The sequence below is a fragment of the Lissotriton helveticus genome, chromosome 1_1, assembly GCF_964261635.1.
Source record: "Lissotriton helveticus chromosome 1_1, aLisHel1.1, whole genome shotgun sequence".
Classification (NCBI taxonomy): Eukaryota; Metazoa; Chordata; class Amphibia; order Caudata; family Salamandridae; genus Lissotriton; species Lissotriton helveticus.
In genome coordinates this window covers 1,713,730,478-1,713,748,719 of record NC_136057.1, presented here as the reverse complement: position 1 = coordinate 1,713,748,719, position 18,242 = coordinate 1,713,730,478, and the positions used below count along the sequence as shown (strand labels likewise).

General features: G+C 47.0%; 1 protein-coding gene across 2 annotated transcripts in view; it reads left to right on the top strand.

Annotated features, from left to right (window-relative positions):
• ASIC1 (acid sensing ion channel subunit 1) overlaps nt 1-18,242 on the top strand; it is a 485,621-nt gene that overhangs the window by 321,499 nt on the left and 145,880 nt on the right. The window contains exon 4 of one of the 2 annotated variants that reach the window (XM_078689128.1): nt 1,408-1,431. The exons of the other annotated variant lie outside the window; for it this stretch is intronic. Coding sequence (XP_078545254.1) covers nt 1,408-1,431 — 24 coding nt within the window. The remainder of the gene's footprint in view (nt 1-1,407; nt 1,432-18,242) is intronic. 2 annotated transcript variants of the gene reach the window in all.

The window sequence follows — 18,242 nt, the reverse complement described above, 5'->3', positions numbered from 1 at the left end:
AAGTTGGACAAGTTACTCCTTTACTAAAGAAACCAACAGCCGACCCCACTGATCTAAACAACTACCGTCCTATTACCAACATTCCCACTCTCGCCAAACTGTTGGAAAAATGCATGCAACTACAATTGACAAAGCACATAGAACAGTTCGATCTCCTCAACCCTCATCAATCAGGCTTCCGAGCAGGGCACAGTACCGAAACTGCTATGACTCACATAATTGACGACGCCCTCCAAATTTTAGATCAAATTGATACCTGCCTCCTCATCCTTCTTGATCTCTCTTCAGCATTCAACACTGTGAAACATGAGAACTTACTCGAACTCTTAAACACAAGAATGGGTCTTTCTGGGACTGTTCTTCAGTAGTTCACCTCCTTTCTACACAACAGGTCTCAGAAATTCAAGAGCAACAACTTGATGTCCTCTCCAGTACCTGTATCGTTAGGTGTCCCCCAAGGATCCTGCCTATCCCCAACTTTGTTCAACCTAGTTATGGAACCTCTCACCACCTTGCTACAAGCATCCAATGTAAACTTTCACATGTACGCCGATGACACTCAGCTATATCTCAAACTACAATCCTCCAATGACATTATGCGTCTGAACTCAACGATCAGAAGCACCCAATCCTGGCTGGCCGATAACCCCCCCAAACTCAATGCTATGAAAACTGAGTTCCTTCTGATCTCACCCCCGCGAAAATCTCTACCACTCAAACCTGGCTTAAACACCTAACTGCACTCAATGTCCAACCGACCATCGTGGATTCAGCAAAATACTTAGGCATAACACTTGACGCCAATCTCAACATGCAGCAGCATATCAGTAAGGCAACTAAGGGAGCGAACTTCCAAATAAATACCTTGAGGAAACTTAAACCATTCCTCCCAGCCAAAGACTTCCAAACTGCAGTACAAGCACTAGTCAACCCTCGCATAGACTACGGCAGCATCGCCCTCTGCGGTCTCCCCCTAATTACAACTGCACCCCTAAGAGCTTCACTAAACGCAGCAGCGAGACTCATCACTGGATCTAAAAAACACTCTCATATCTCCCCTGACTTTAAATCCCTGAACTGGCTGCCTTTTGAAGCCAGAATTCATCTGAAAATTGCCTGCATGACGCACAAGGCTATACACCTGAACTCACCCGGCTACCTCACTCAGAAGCTGACAATTTCCGGCGGCTCCAGAACCACAAGAAGCACAAACAATCTTCTGCTGAAGCCTCGAAGATTCCGGAAGGAAAAAACTTACAAACGCTCCTTCTCAGGAATGGCGCCTAGGATCTGGAACTCACTCCCTCCTGAAACCAGGCTCATCTCCTCCACTCTTCTCTTTAGGAAAGAACTTAAAGCTATCCTCATGGCTAAATACACTTGAACTGATACTTTTGATCTTTTAAGACTCTGCGTCGATTTGTACTACCTGTTTGATCCCTTTGCACATGTGTTTTACTTGTACTATTGACCTACCTGATTGTTCATGCTCCCTCTTATTTGTACTACTTGCATTGATGACCTACCTCCCTAACCATGCTCCCTCTTGTACCCACCCTACCAATGACTTACCCCTGGCCTTTGTAAAGCGCTCTGTTATCTGCAAACATCTTGTTCGCGCTATATAAAACTTTCAAAATAAAAATAAATAAATTTAGTACCACACCAGTGTTCAAAGTGGACATTTCCCCTGCTTGCAAAAGAGCCCATGGCAGCCTTCCTACGCTATTTCCTCAGACATGCATAGGACTCGCTTGATACCAACCATCTTACAGAAATCTGATGCTTGCAGGTGTAGTGTACACACTCTGAGCTCCAGCAGTGCTTTGTGTCTCAGGGGAATGCATTGGGGCAGATAAAAGAGCTGGCTTTATGTGTTAATGTATGAAAGAACAGGCATGCACATATGCCTTTTCCATGTCTTAGTACATTAAACCCCGACCTATTGGGCTTCCAAACATGTCCGGTTCTCAAAGTGCAAAATTGTTGCCCCACCACCACTTTATTTATTTATTGAAGATCAGCACTAGTTGATCTTAACACTCCTGGTGTGTATAAATCCCATGTGCCTACTACTGAGGTGAAACTCCATGCCCTTACTCCCTGCTACTTGCACCCCTTTGTCTCTGAATTGTCAATGCACACACCAGCAACTCTTCACTATGCGCGCACAATCAGTGGCATAGCTAGGGAGGGGCGGCCTGCCCCAGGTGGCACTGTGTTTAGGGCAGCGAGAGTCATGTCTGTCGACTACCACCATCCTCCCAGGCCGAGAACAAGTCGTCCGAAACCACTTCTCCCTCCCCTGGAACACGCTGGCCGCCAGCCCCAGGTGAACACGACCCCCACACCCACTCTTACCTGCACCCGGGCGGCAAACTTAGGGGCCGCCCCGGGTGGAAGTACATCTAGCTACGCCACTGCTCACAATGCACTCGCTATGCACTCACCAGCCCCTGACCTCACAAGCACAGCATGTATATTGGATTTTTAGCCTTGATGTGTGCATCTGTTGCTAAACAGCACTCGCCAAGTCTGTGTCCACACATCTGACGGAAAGATCGCTGAGATTTAGGGTGGGTAAGACTCTGACAGGGCCTATGGTCTATAAAGCCCATTGCACGCTGTGGCCTTTTGATGCAGCCACAAGAGGGCACCAGAATGCAAAAATAGCCTCTGGAAATGTAAAAATAAAATGTTGTATGGCACTCTGAACTGCTCTCCAAAGCACCACAGGAGCTAGTTTGGAGTGTTGCCTCTTAGTCAGCAGATTACTTTGAGCCACAACTGCACAACAAATGACTAATCTCTCTTCTCTGACTGGTTCCCATCAGGCCCACACACATTCAGACAAGGTGCATTGTTTAGTTGTGGGTACATTAGAGGCTTATAACTTGCAGAGCTAAGTAAATATGACTCATAATAAAGGGTTGGAGAACCCTAGCAGAGGCACTGTTTCCCACAGTGATATCTTGGCTGGGGCGGCTCCTCCATGTGGGCTTTCTCGCAGTGCTAGAAGCAGAAACATAAAATGGTATTATGAATACAGGGCAGGGGGGGAGTGGCTTGCCCACAATTGTGGGCCCTGACAGTTTGGTTGGCCCCAGAGCAGACCAAACCAGTCAACTCTGTTTTCTCCATGTAGGTAGCATGCTATCCTACATGGAGAAAGCGGCCTCCTCATAGACGCCTGTGCGGTTGGTGTCCCAGCCAATCACAATGCTGCCATTGCATCATTGTGATTGGCTATGGGGAGGAGAGGGAGGCTGTCTGCTCTCTGGGATTCAGAGGGACGTGACACAGGACCGGACCGGGCAGGCGAGGTTAGTTTACGGGGGTTTTTTGGCCTTCGTTACAGCACATTTACCGGCATCATAGGTAAGCACTCTAACCATAAAGTGAATTAATTGTCTAATCATAAATATTTGAGATCTTAGTCTCAGATGGGTTGCCTGTACAGTACATATACCTACTGCTGTGGTCTTTATCTAACGCTGGCCAGCAAAGACCGCCAGCATACTCAGCTCAACAGTGATGTCTGGAGACTGCAGTCGGTGAATCACACAAGCCACCACCACCAATGCACAGACTTGGCTTCATCTGCACGGTGGAGCAGGGACTATGTACTGAGTGTGGACAAGCCACCTGGGATTAGCCTAACCTTTTGCTCAGTGACTCAATACTCTTTTCAGGCATTCACTGCAGCTTCCACCACACATTGCCTTGCTATTCTGCTAACGACAGTATCAACACAACTATTAGCCATCACACTCCTAAAAGTGTGACAATTGGGATTATTTCAGGCCCCCAAGCTAAAATAATGGCTTGGCCGACAGGTAATAGTCATTTTAAATGAATTTAGCATTAGTAATTAACTGTTGTTGTGGTATTCTCTAACTTACCTAGCTCTTGCCGCCTAGTTGCAGGCTGTTCCAAGCAACAGTGCTGACAATTAAGTGCTGGTGCTGAGCACCGGAACCAGCGGCTCAAATTAAGCACTGCTTTTGCTGGTCTCGTGATGGACAATGTATAGGGATGCACTGGCAGGTAACCCAACAGTTTAGTGGTAGTCTTATGGACCTCAGCCCTCCCCAAGGATACAACCACAGAGGTTTCCTCCCAGCAGTCAGACGAAGGGAAAATGGTCCACTGGGCACTTACTTGAAGAAAGGCATTGCCACCAAGCAGATACATTTATCACCCCCCAGGTTCGGCAGTATCAAGATGTAGTGTCCCGGTGCAGTATGAACAGACAAGTGGACACAGTTATAGTGTTATTCCATTCATTATTTTCAGTGTGCCCTGTCTGGTCCTCATTTTTCCACTCCTGGAGGAACTCACCTCTCCCCATCTTTCCCTGCGCTGGAATGTCCTGCCCCTCTCTACACTTCCTGTCCAGGCCCATGGGTCAGGTAATAGCGTCCGGCAATGACGCCATGTCACCATAGTAAGGTCTCATCTGTGGATTCTGGGATTTTGCAAAAGACACACAATTGAGAGGAGAGGAGTTGGCCTAATGGCTAGGGCGCTCGACCTCCGACCTGGGGATCTGGGTTCGAGTCTCGGTAACGACGCCCAAAAACCTCCTGTCATTCTGGGCAAATCACTTAATCTCCCCGTGCCTAAAAAAATTAATGTGTGTCCTCATGTAATGTAACTGGTGCTACGTAAAGCGCTCTGATACCTGATTCGGTTCGGGTCTAGTTCGCGCTATATAAAACTCTGCAAAAAAAAAATTTGATGGACGAAATGCAGAACAAATCAAAACATTCACCCCCAGTCAAGAGATCATCATTCTTTTGCTCACCATGCCACCCCAGTTTAGACCTGGCCATTTGCAAATCACTCCTGACCTTGTGCCTCATGGGAACAGTCCAGCCCGAACTGCCAAGCTAGGTCCTCCCTGGACCGGAAACAAGCATCCTAGGACCGGTTGATGGACTCATCCCAGATCTGTGACTGTGGGTGAGTGTCTAAAAAGTTTCAGCACTCCGTCCATCATCTCCTTGTATTTGCTTTGTTCGCCCTAAGTTGGCAGGGTATGCCCAGAAGAGGGTCCCTTGCTCACTTTGCCACTGGATTCAAGCTAGCCAGGCTGATGAGGACAGTTAGCCCAAAACTGGTCCCAGGATGCTTGTTTCCATGTCCAGGGAAAACATGGCTTGGCAATTCGGGCTGGACTGTTCCCATGAAGCACAGGGCTTCGGTGGAACTGGGAGGGCAGCAGAACAGTGAAACAGACTTTCCTGCTAGGTGCCTGAAAGCTGCACGAGAGTAGATTCTCTACTCCAAGGTAGATTGCTGGCAATTTGGAAGTGCTGGTATTTGATTTGATTTGATTGATTTGATTTGATTTGATTTGATTTGATTTGATTTTGATTTGATTTTATAATGTATACAGCGCACGAATGGCCGGGGGCGTCTTGGCGCTAGTATTCCACTGGGGTTCTTGGCAGATGCACAGAGGTGGGACAAATCAGTTTATTGCAATTGTTGGGGAAGGTAGACAGGGTTTTGGCGCCATAAAGTCCTGCAACTCGGTTCTTGCTTTTTCACTCCTCTCTGTCCTCCTCTTCTTGTGTCCATCAGATCTGAGTTCTTGGTGTCTGGAGTGCCATCTAAATACTCAATTTAGGGGCATTAAGGGGCGTTAAGGGTAGTAGCCAATGAGCTATTTATCCTTGGGGTGCCTAACAGCCGTGGCCCGTGCAGGTAAGATCGGCGGATCGGTGGGGCCGGGTGGGGTGGTATTTCGATGGATGATGACTAGGGAGAATCAATTATTTATTTAATTTTCCCTTGTCATTGTCAGTCGAAACCCCCCCATCCCAGCCACACCTCTCTTGCCTGCATGGGCCGCGGCTGGTGCCTACACCCCCTATATGACCATTTCCTGTGGGGAGTGGGCATAACCCTGACCCAGTGTATCTAATTTCACCAAAAACCAAGATGGTGGAAGTCTACTTTTCCTCTTCACTTCAGGTAGCCCACCTTAGGGGAGTAATTAGTCTGATAGTGAACACGCCTCCTGACTAACTAATTTTCCCACCTGTACTTCTGCCGAAATGGGTGGCATTTCCCTTGTCTGGGGGAAACTGGGGTTGCATATCAAAGGCGGCAGAAGCCTTTGAAGCCTCCTGCCTTTATATGCTGATTACCAGCCATCCTGCTTGGAGTAGGTGGGAACACCTCCGGCCAGAATGGGCATTGTTTCTGACCTCAGAGAACGTGGTCTCTCACCTCCAGGAAGTCAGAAACGAGCCTTCAGTGGCAGGCTGGACAGGAGCAGTCAGTCACCACACTAGAGATCGGTAGATTTTCAGGGGGCACCTCTAAGGTGCCCTCTGACAGCATGCCATAATAAATCTAGTACTGACATCAGAATGGCTTTATTAAGATAAGGTGTTTGATACCAAACCCTAACACAACTATGGCAAAATAGGGAAAGGGCCCTTTCCCTATACCGTAAGGGCCGAGAAGAAATCTCATGAGGGAGTACACTCTCCTGATAAGTACTCTTGGATGCGCGGATGAAGACCATGTTTCTTCTATAATAGACCCTGATAAGGTACCAATGGGAAGTCGTATTGTGAGGAGACCCACTAGGGATTGGGGAAGGAAACAATTATTTTTGTTTTAATTACCTGAAAAACACTCTAGTGGTGTCATGCTTCATCATTGGGTCACCCTGACGCCTAAAAGTCAGGGAGGGCTTGACCGTATTTCAGGGAGCTCTTGGTAATAATGTGACCAGGGTGATTTAAAGATTAAAAAACTGCAGGCAGAAACATAAAAATGGGGGGTTAATGGGAGTTGTTATGGTCCTATGACTCTAATGCCAACATGTTTCAGTCCAGTATGGGCCTAAATGGGTCCTGGACTTTCTTCAGGGCAAAAAAACACCCTCCCTGGAAAATGCAGAAGAAGATTCCCTATACTGCTGTTTATAAAAGGGCAGGTAGTTGGTCTTTATTTCTTTATAAAAAGATTGTTTATCTTTTTTAATTCCTCTTTTCACTCCATCTGTAAATAGAAACAAAAACAAGAAAGAAAATCATAGTGTATCATTCACTGAATACATTTAAATGCTTCCCAAGTGTGATGTGCTTACTGATGCACCTGTGTTGTCAACACTGTGTGAAAAACACATCCTCAATCATCCCTACTTGGTATGTGATTATGACACTTGTTTAATTTTACCACACTTATATAGGTGGCAAAATATGGTGTTGTGGCGATCATTGTCGCATACTGCCATTATCCACATTCTTGTGCGTGCATAATCAAAGTGAATTCAACCCGTGTCACTGACACTCAACAGCGCAATGCTGCTATCAGTCGCTGTGTTTAGCCATTCTTACTATTCATTCACACTGTACCTCTTACCAAGCTGTGGGAGAGGAAACTCATCACCAGGCACCTCACAGCGTCAATGGATAGCCCTATAATCACCCACTGCGTGGCGATATCAAATGCCCAACAGGAAAAACAAAAAACAAAACAAATGCGAATGTTTAAATCCTCGGCTGTGATGAATATGCTGACATGACTCAGCTACACCTGAAACGAGAGGGTTGACAGAAAGTTTGGAAGCAAATTGGAGCCTGACTGTCTTACATTCAACAAGATTTACATTAACAAATGTAAGACACAGATCTTTTTTCTAGTCCTAACAGCCTCCATCCATGAACTCCCAACTTTAGCCAACAGAATACATAATAAAATATTGGATTCGTTTTTCAGCGTCGGGAGGGCTTAATTGTCTACGTCAAATGTGTCATCACCATTTTGTCCCACAATCTGTGACAGAGTCTCTGGACTTTTTGATTTGGGTCTGCCTCCTTCTTTCCCTGCACTGTATGATCTCCTTATTGTTGCAGGAGTACATTCACTTTTAGGTTACCACAGTGCCATCTACACAATCCGCCTGTACAAATGGCGAACTCCAAAGAGTTTGGAAATTGAGGCCCACATTGTCGTTGGTTTGCAATGGTCAACCACATTATTTGTGCACTGATTGTGTCACACATCTCAACATCAGGGAAAATGAACACTTCAAGGCCCTGCACCTAATACATAGAGTTCTGCATAGAAAGGCACCAAGCTGTTCTAGGCGCTCTCACCTCAGACTAAAGACAACTTCCAGACTCCAAAAAGGCCTGAAAGACCACCTTTTTTCTGACCGCCTTAATACATGAAGACTTGAAACAGTGGCTCATCCTCACAACCTGGCCTCCACACCTCTCACTCCGTAAAGCGCCTGTAAGCTCGCGCAAGAACTCACTGTCCACAACTTCTTGGTTAGCAAGAAAGGCCACTTTATTAAGACAGGTGCAAATAAAATTCTGATCAAACATCTTTCAATTCATTATTTAATAAACCAAAAATTCCTTCAGCTTGTCTTAGCATCCTTACTAAAGAGGAAACCCCCACCAAGTTAACCCAAACAAACCCAGAAGTAACTGACTCTTGTTGAATACCCCCCTCCTTTCCTTTAACTGCCCTTTGAGGATGGACCAACCCGCTCCAGGCTGCCCACCCCCCATAAAAACCCGCCTACCAACTAAAAGAAAATGAACCTAGACCTGTCTTAGCGTGGCAAGCCTAAAAACATCTTTGGCAGTACCCAAAGCACCTAAAACCTAAAGGGACCTGGAAAAGAGAAAAAAGAGGGAAGTGTGTCCCGCCTCCCGCCGGCACAGTTCCCTTCCCGCCCTTTCTGCCTCTATTTATGCCCTCCGCCCCGCGCTACCACTAACTAATTGCCACCTGCACCCCGTGGCCAGCCCTCGCGCGAACCTACCCAGGGAGAGACCGGCTCGCGCACGACTCTTCCTGGGTCCCCCTTCTACGAGACACACAAACACCATATCAGACATACATTATTAAATTAAAATGTATTTGTGTTTAATAATGATAAGGTCATTTTATTTCTAAGTTTGTTGCTGGGCATTTGTTTTTTCATGTTTAGTGTTGGACTGTCATGTTGCATTATATCCTGTCCCATTAATCCCTCTCTGGAAATGGTTTGCCTGCTGTCCAACCCAGCCATTAAAGTCCTAATTACAAGTGGGCCTTCAACTGATGTTACTGAGCGTATTGGAGTTCCCAGGCTTGCTGCTATTGCAGCTCTCCCCGCTATTTTATGCCAGTAAACTGCAGCACGTCAAACCTGCAAAATTTACCAGAATAAAATGCTGTGTAAATACAGGTGGAATTCATAGTTATAAGCTCTGAATTCCACCTGTTTTTACCCATTTTCCAACAGAAAAGTCGAAATATTAGATATTTCCTGCATGTGATAAATACCTCACCCGCAATATTTATAGATTGTGGTAAATATCTTACTCGCATTAGTGGGGCTCATAATTGGTGCCCCAGAGATTTTCTTTCGAGAAAACCATCTAGACTAGTGATTTAAGGGGCTAGAATGTGTGGTTTGGTTTAGGATGTGAGGTTAATCCTAGAATTAAGCATATCAGCATCTCTCGATGTGTGAAACGGAAAACATTAGAATTCTACCCGCAAAGAAATTTCACGAGCAGAACACAGATACCACTTTCCCCCCCGAAAACATTCCACTGGTTGCTTTTTTTCTTCAATGTTGCTCTTTTCAAAGAATGTGTGGGCTTTGCAAAATCCTCCAACCCCCCATCCCCATCCCCCTCCCCAACACCCACACCCCTTCCCCCTACACTCTCACCCCATGCGACTCGGGGATCCTCCAGTGCTTAATTTGTAAAACGTGCCAGGGCTCTTGTCAGGATGACACTGCAGCGTGCACCACTCATTGCCCCTGCCAATGATAGTAACAGCACAACTACTAACCATCACACTTCTACAGGTGTGACAATACGGGCTATTTCAAGCCCCTGACGATATAAGAATGGCGTGGGTGGCAGGGAATGGTCTTTTTAAAAGTAAGCTGATTTAATAATTAACTGGCGTTGTGGTCATCTATAAATTAGCCAGACAGCGCCGCCTTGTGACAGACTGTCACAATCGCTGGTGTTAACACTAAAATGCAGGTGCCGAGAACCGTAAACAACCAACTCAAATTAAGGACTGGGAACCTCTGAGAACCACAAATTGGCGACATTTTGCAGAAGAGGATAAAAGCAATTTAGCATTTTTTTCACTTATCTGTTTGGCAAAACAAAAAATATATTTCTGGCCTATCAGAAGCAAGGAGATAGAACAGATTACTTGACGTAATGTTCCCTAGTTGCGAGCATAAACCTCTTTTTACGCTAACTGAAATAACGGGTGCAAAAACACCACGGTACAAGAACCATTTAAGTTGCCATCGTTTCTCTCTTTGCACCTGAATATTAATTTTTGGGTAAGCAGTGAGAAATAATGTGCGGTTTCTCAGCCCAATTTTGCTCATGTTATTAACCCTACAGTTTACCCTTCACAATTTCCTCCAAACTGCACCTGCTGGTAACTGCCCAACTGAAAATGGCGAAAAGGCGTTGCCCATCTTGTTAATGATGACACTGGATTAAAAACCATTTGTGCTTGATTTTGCAATCATCTGAGAAGAGGCCTTCAGTTTTTTTATTTAAAAAATATATATATGTTTATTGGTATTTTTCATACTTACAACATGTGACAAGTAACATGTATTAATCATCGCATTTGTATATACGTTAAAGGTCAATTTGTACTACATTAATGTCAGCTGTAAGGATGTGTCGCCTCAACGTATATATTACGCATCACATGAACATTGATTGCATATTGCTCTCCCGAGTACTGCTTTGGGACACGGCTCGTGGGCTCAGCCAGTGGGGCTCTCTCAGAGGCGCTGCGCGGGTCGCGCCCCCGCTTCTCGCCGCGGCTGCCCCTCACCCCTCCCGGCCGGCCGGAGCTGTGCTCCGTGGCCGGCGGTTCCTCTGTCCCATTAATCCCCGGCGCGCGCCCCCCTGGGACGTCGCTGTCCGCGGCACGCGCTGTGAATAATGAGCGCGCGCTGGCGGCGGCGCCGACCCTCCGCAGCGCGCGGCGGGGCCACCGGCGATGGAGGGAGGCTCTCTAATTGGCGAGCTCCTCTGCTGGCCACGATCAGCACCTGTTGCTCGGCCTCTCTCTCTCCTCCCCCCTCTCATTTCCCACCAGCATTGCGCGCGCCAAGATGGGATGCGCGAGGCCGCTCAGCTGGCCCTAAAACAGGATCGCGGGAAAATTCTCATCCGCCGCCAAAACCGGCAGTGACGCTAGAATCGCGTGCTGGGAAGACACACAGGCGATTCCACGGACCTGCAGGGTACAAGAGGAGGTGCCCCGGCGATGGCAGAGGCACCGAATGTTGTGGGCATGAGGGCTAGGTTCACCACGTTTTTGAGGAGGGCCAGGAATGGGCAGGTCTGTCTGACCTCACGAAATGTTGCGCATGGTCTGCAGGATAGCCACATTCATGACGACTCCTGGAAAATACCCATGATTTAGCGTGTATGTCTCAGACTCAAAAGCTACTGATTAATTGCTTATTCATTTTGAATCGCTCTAATCGGCCAGCGCTGGCCTCTCAAGCTGCAGACTAGAATGGTTCTAGAACATTCTAGGAAAATAGGCGGTGCACTAACCCAAACAATAACATCACTTCATCATTGGAAAGTCTGTAGCAACCACATAATGCCTTCTTTGCAAAAAAATCCCAAAGGAACGCAAAGTTTTCTTTAAGAAGACCATCGCTGATAATAATCTGTTGAATTGTGCAATTCAACAGGCTATTATCAGTGATGACATATGTCAAATGCACTTATGCATGACACATTATGAGAAGCAAGCTGTGGGAGTGCAGTTTCACAAACTCAGATCTCGGATTTTTGATCCTGTTATGTTTTTATTGGTTCATTGAAACAGCCCCTTGACGACAAGTGGTTCACAGAAACACCTAACACTTTGGTAATAATGATCCCTGCAGTGAGAGATGGCTTGCTCGTTTGTCTCCAGTTCCTGCAGCATCCTTTAGATATGTTACTCTCTAACCCCAGGTCTATAGAAAACAGACACCATGCAATACATCGATCTGGAGCTCTCATGTCTTTTGTCCCTGCCTTACCCCTGCCTCTGCTGTCAGTCCCTTTTCCCCTCCGCTGGGTATATCCAAGATGAGCACATGACATGCCAACAGACCCAATTCAGGCAAGAGAATCACAATTTTTGAAGCCAAAAAAGGTTTATTTTAGCTGTCTTTCGTCTAAAATGAATGCTACTTCAATATGTCAATGTGGAAAGTACATCACCCCGATTCTTTTTTAAATCTCCCACTTTCCTTTTCTAAAATGTGGGCCTATAGGAGAATGAACAACGTAAAGGGTCCTGGCTGGGATCATGCATTATTAGTGGGGCATATCCTCCAAGAGACCTTATATCCTGTAACCTGTGGTTGTGAGTGCCGAGCGTGGCACCAAGCATGTTTTGATTACGTGTTTTTTGTTTGGCGGAGGAAAGCAGGCATGCTGTTGCTAGTGGGCTATGGCACCAGGCATGTTTTGGTTTAGGGGGCAGGATGGAAGGGGCATTTTGATTTTGAAAGCATGCCACCAGGTATGGTTTTGGACGAGGGGGCATCTAACATCAGATCAGTGGCGTTTTGGCATGGGGACATGACACCATTGTTATGTTTGTGTGGTAGATGCAATTTGTGGTAGGCACAGCACCCATGGGATTCCCAGTTTGGTGGGTAGGCCAATAGGCATATTTTATGTTGGGGGTCTGTCACGAGGCATGTTGAAGGTTTGCTGAACACAACATGAGTTTTGGATTCAGGTGATAGGACACCTGGCCTGTTTTAGTCTGAGACAAGTAAAAATGTTTCCTTCGGACTTAAAGACCAGGGGGCAGATCTACAAGGAAGTGCCGCAGCGTGGCAATGCAAGCCCTTTGGCTGCGCCACTCTGCGGCACTTCCGAAGCACATGAATGTGACATATTTACAATAATATGTTGCATGCCTGTGCTCTCCCCTGCGCTGGCGCACAAACTGCAGCCATGCGCCAGTGCAGGCTTACTTGCACCATGGTGCAAAGATGCCTGCATCGTGGGGAGAATGTTTTTGTGCAGGAAGAGGCACCTTCCTGCACAAAAACAATCACTACAGGCATTTTCCTCTTTCAATGCGTGCTGGAGCACGCAGCACGCTTTGAAAGAGGAAAAAACTAGGAGAAATGAAAACATTTCTCCCCATTGTGCCTCGCTACGCCGGAGGAGTAGCATTGACACACATTTCCAGATTTACGATTCCTCGTAAATCTGGAAATGTGTCTCATTCCATGGGTGCTGCGTGGGAACACCCAACGCAACACCCATGAAATGCCCCTTCCACGCAAAGTGCTGCGTGTGAAGGGGCCATATTTACAAGGCGAGGAAAAGTCACGCAGGGTGGCTTTTCCTCTCCTTGTAAATATGGAGAAGTGAAATGCACCTCCAGTACGTCACAAAAAAGTGACATACTGGTGGCACAGGGGGCTTGTAAATCTGCCCTCAGGTACGCATTTTCTTTATGACATCAGACATGTTTTACATTAAGTGATTAGGGGCAGGGCACACGTGTCTTTTAGTTTAATGGGGTCAGGACACCAAATGTAATTTTCTTCTGCAAACCCCTAGGCTTGTTTTAGGCATTGGACATGTCAATAGGCTTGTTTTGACTTAGCTCAGAATAGCTAGTGTCTTTTGGATCGGGGAACTAGAAGACCAAGTAATATATGTTGAACCAATGGTGTAGCTAGAACTTTTGCCATCCGGGGCGATCCCTGTGTTTGCCGCCTAGTAACGCCCAGAGCAGGTAAGAGAGGGGCGTGCTGGCAACAGACGACGACGAGTTAGGGGGTGCTGGCAACAGCTGATGACGAGCGGGGGGTGCTGGCAACAGACGAAGAGGGAGGATAAAGAAAAAAACAAGAAAACTTACCTTGCACTTGCCACCACCCCCAAAAACAGTGCCACCCAGGGCCAATAGTCTCCCTGCCCCCATAGGTACGCAACTGCATAGGACAATTGGAAAAATACACGTGTGAGACCATGGCAATTTCCTTGTAATTATATACTTAGCACACGTTTCACATATTCCTTCCTCCGTCAGCAGCATACTTTGTATATTTCAACATAAAAAGTATTTATAGCTCAAACGGAATGAAAGTTAATTAAAGAATTGTGCCACGTGAGGTGCATAGCAGTTGCAGACTTTTGCAAAGGTTAACGTCCCTTTCTTGTCATTGCAATAATCAGGTGCTAAACTGGTACTAATGAGAGGAAGCATTTGCCTGATGACTGACTCCTGGCCTCTAACTGCAGATGTGTACTCTTCTGCCTACCTCCCCAGTTGAGGATCCACACACGTGCGCATTTGCACCACGTTTGGGACCATTTGCCCAACTTCCTTGGTAGCAGTCCCTCCATGTGACAGTCTTGGCTGTCTCTCAGTGAATGCACCATCCTCGTGATCCCTCTAAATCGTGCTCTGGTGGTCTACCTCAATGAGAGACATGCTTGTGGGTTCCAAGGCAAGGGTCTGCCGAGTTGTTCTTGTGGCTAGGTTTATTTTGACCCCTGTTTTAACGTATGTGTACATGTGCACACTAATATGAAAGGATTTCACAAATTCTGCTCACTTTTTTTTTGCTATTTAACCATCAGAAGCGGAGCTTGTGAGATAGTTTCCTAACTTAGGTCTTAACATGGCAGACAGTGCTGCCACTGCCAGCGGGTCCCCATGTTAGCACGCCTGGGCCTAAAGTCCTGTCCTGAGAGACTCTCCAGCAGCGCGCTTGTCGTCCCATAGCTGCTCTGCATGGACTTCCATGGGCCCAGAGCAGTGCATCGAAGGCACGTGGAGGCCGCTGGAGCTGTGTGAGTAATGCTGCTGCTGCGGCACGGACGGCTAGCAGAGATCCGGGCCCGGGATATGAAGAGCGAGCTTTGATTGGCATATTTCACTGCTCTGGTAAACGCTTTGTCAGACTAATGAAATGACTCCAGATGGCGGATATGGATCTGACGGGGAGCGGGAGGTGGAGAGCAGAGAGGAGTATGCAGCAGCAGCTGAAGGGGCCAACAGCGACCTCCCTTACCACACCGTGCACTGAGACGCGGTGCCAGCTGCGTCAGAGCAGCCTACCTAACTATGTATCCAGGCACGCGACGGACAAAGCATGTGCACCACCCAGAGGCGCAACTAGAGCCAAATTTCGGGGGGGGGGGGGCTAAGAAAATAATTCGGGCGGGGGGCTCAAGGCCTAATTAACATTCAAATGGTATTTTAAAGACCTGTGATACGTTCGGGTGCGGCTCTGTGTGTGCCCGGGATCTGTCTCATCCCAGGCTGCTACACACGACAGGGGGGGGCCTGAAGCCTGGTGAGTCCAATGGGTGTTGCGCGCCTGGCACCACCACAGGCAGGGGCGCAACTAGACCCGAACTTCGGGGGGGGGGGCTAATACTCCCAGGCAGGGCTGGCCCTAGCACTGGTCCCATACGGCGCCCCTCCCACATTTCCTCCTTCTACATGAATTCCCTCACAACCACTCACCAACAATGCACTTCATCTCTCTATTAACCCTGGGCTGGTATCTCCGCTCCGCCAGCGGAGTTTGCAGAGATTTGCCTACTCCGCACTCCGTGGCAAATGCGGAGTAGGCAAAAAACTCCGCCTCCGTGGCGGATCAGAGTTATCCGCTCCCTCTCCCCTCCCAAAGTCTTTAAAAATGTAAAAGAAGCCACTTACCTGTTGTCTGCTGCCTCCCCTGCCTGGTTAATCTCAGTCCTGCTCCTCAGTCCTCGTGTCCCCTTCTGTAATTAAAAAAACACTGCGCTGTACATCTGACTCGCGTGCGCACGCGTGTTTCCACCGAGTTTTTATAAAACTCTGTGGAAATATGCGTAGAGGCACTACGCCGAGAGTTACTCTCTATAGCACCTTTCTGACAAAAATTTCATTTTTTAATAGCACTACTCATAGTTTACTCACACTCAGTTCTATGATCTGCATTGTGCACATTCTTAGTAGCAGGCACATTAACCCTCTGTGCTGTGTGGGTTCCCGGAGTGCCCATGTGAGTGCACGGTGAGCGATGCAACAGTGTGAGAGTAGGGTAAAAGGAGTGACTGCAGGGTGAGTGAGGTGACCTCATGAATTTGGGTGCAGATGTAAGTGCAGAGTGGGACGAATTAATGCATGGTTAGTGATGGGCTTGTTTGAGTGAGATTGCAGATTGAGCAGTGAGGGGGACAGGTGAGTGAAGTGTCACATAAGTGCAGGGTGAGCAGTGTGCTCGTGTGACTGCAGGGTTAGGTACAGGGTAAACAGCGCAAGTGCATTGCGATTGCAGAGTGTTCACTGTGAGTGCAGGGTGAGTGGGTGAATAGTGTGAGTGCAGGGTGAGTGGGTGAATAGTGCGAGTGCATGGTGATCAGTGTGAGTGCATTGTGATCGCTGTGAGGGCAGGGTGAGCCTGAAACTGAAGGGCAAAAATGAGGAGTGAGTTGTCTAAATGCAGGGTGCATTCCCAGACACTTGAAGTAACTCAGCATGTTATTGACTGCGGCGTAGGGTTTCAGATACAAGTTAAACTATTGCTAGTATGGCATTAATCAGCGATCGAGGGTGGAGGAAATAAATAATGTGCTGATCCTGCAACAAACTTCCAGTCTTATGATTGGGGTTGCCAGCTCATTATTTTGATGTCCCAGACGGTGCAAAAATAAACAGTCACCTAAAGCAGTATTTTCAGCACTTATCTCTGCATACTTCGAGCAACAAATATAAACAGAAAGCACTTTTATTTGTGTTGTAGAGCTGCCTAAATGATCCATGGCTGATAATTAAAGGGGAAAAAAGACATACAAGTCACATTACAAATGAATACATTTTTTTTTATTTATAACCCTATTTAGTGTCAAGATGAGGTCTTTGCAGGCTCTTTAAAAAACACAAGGTTGGCCTTTTTCTTTTGGCAACCCCACTTTATATTCCTTTTCATGAAATGCATTCTCACAATATGGCAGTAAATGTAAAATACAAAGGTAAAGAATAGGCAGAGTGGCCTGAATGCACTAATAAAGCCCCCACGACACAACTACCTCAATATGTATACAAACACAGGGGCCCACTACCCTAACATGATGAGCACCTAAACACAGGACAAACTACATCAATGTGCGCCAAAACACAGGCCCACCTCCTGTACCCCAATATGCACTCAGGCACTGGGCCACATGCTTCAGTGCAATACAAAAGGGGATGATGGACGGAGCGTTTGAGCAAATCAAACACTCACCCCCAGTCAACTGATCTGGGTTTAATCCATCACCATTCTTTAGCTCACTTGGCCACCCCAGTTCAGACATGGCAATATGCAAATCAGTCTGACCCTGTGCCTCATGGGAACAGTCCAGCCCGAACTGCCAAGCCATGTCTTCCCTGGACCGGAAACAAGCTTCCGAGGACCGGTTTCTGGCATTCCAGCTGTCTTCAGCACCGGCTTACTTGAATCCAGTGGCCAAGTGAGCAAGGAACTCCATGACACAACGACCTCAATATGTATACAAACACAGGGGCCCACTACCCTAACATGATGAGCACCTAAACACAGGACAAACTACATCAATGTGCGCCAAAACACAGGACCACCTCCTGTACCCCAATATGCACTCAGGCACTGGGCCACATGCTTCATTGTGCACAGACAAGGGGCCAGCTACCTCAATGCTCTGACAGAAAAGGTCAAATTACCGCACTGTGCACTGAGACATATGCGCCTTATCAAAATGTGTAGCTGCATATAGGGTTACCCACCACAACTTGCAACATACGTTAAACTCTGTCTGGGGGCTGATGATATGAGGCAGCTACCATCTTAAGTTTGGTCTGAGAGATGAAAGACGGGAGGAACAGGACCAGCCCTAGAGTTTTTTGTGCAGTAAGCAAAAAAATGCCCAAAAAGCCACATTATATCGCCCATGCTCTGGAACAAGTGTACATACAATACGCAAATGAACAAGTATGAGTGTGTGTGGATATATATGTATATATATTCACTAAAAAACCAAAGGTTATAGGGACGTTATAGTTAGGAAATACAATTAAAAAAAAACTTTAGAAATTCAAATAAAAAAACAAAGGTTACAGGGACGTTATAGTTAGGTTGGCATTTGACTCGTACAAAACTAGAGAAATTCAGCAGTTATAGTCAGCTAAGCTAACTGTAACTTACACCCCGCAATGCACTGCTTATG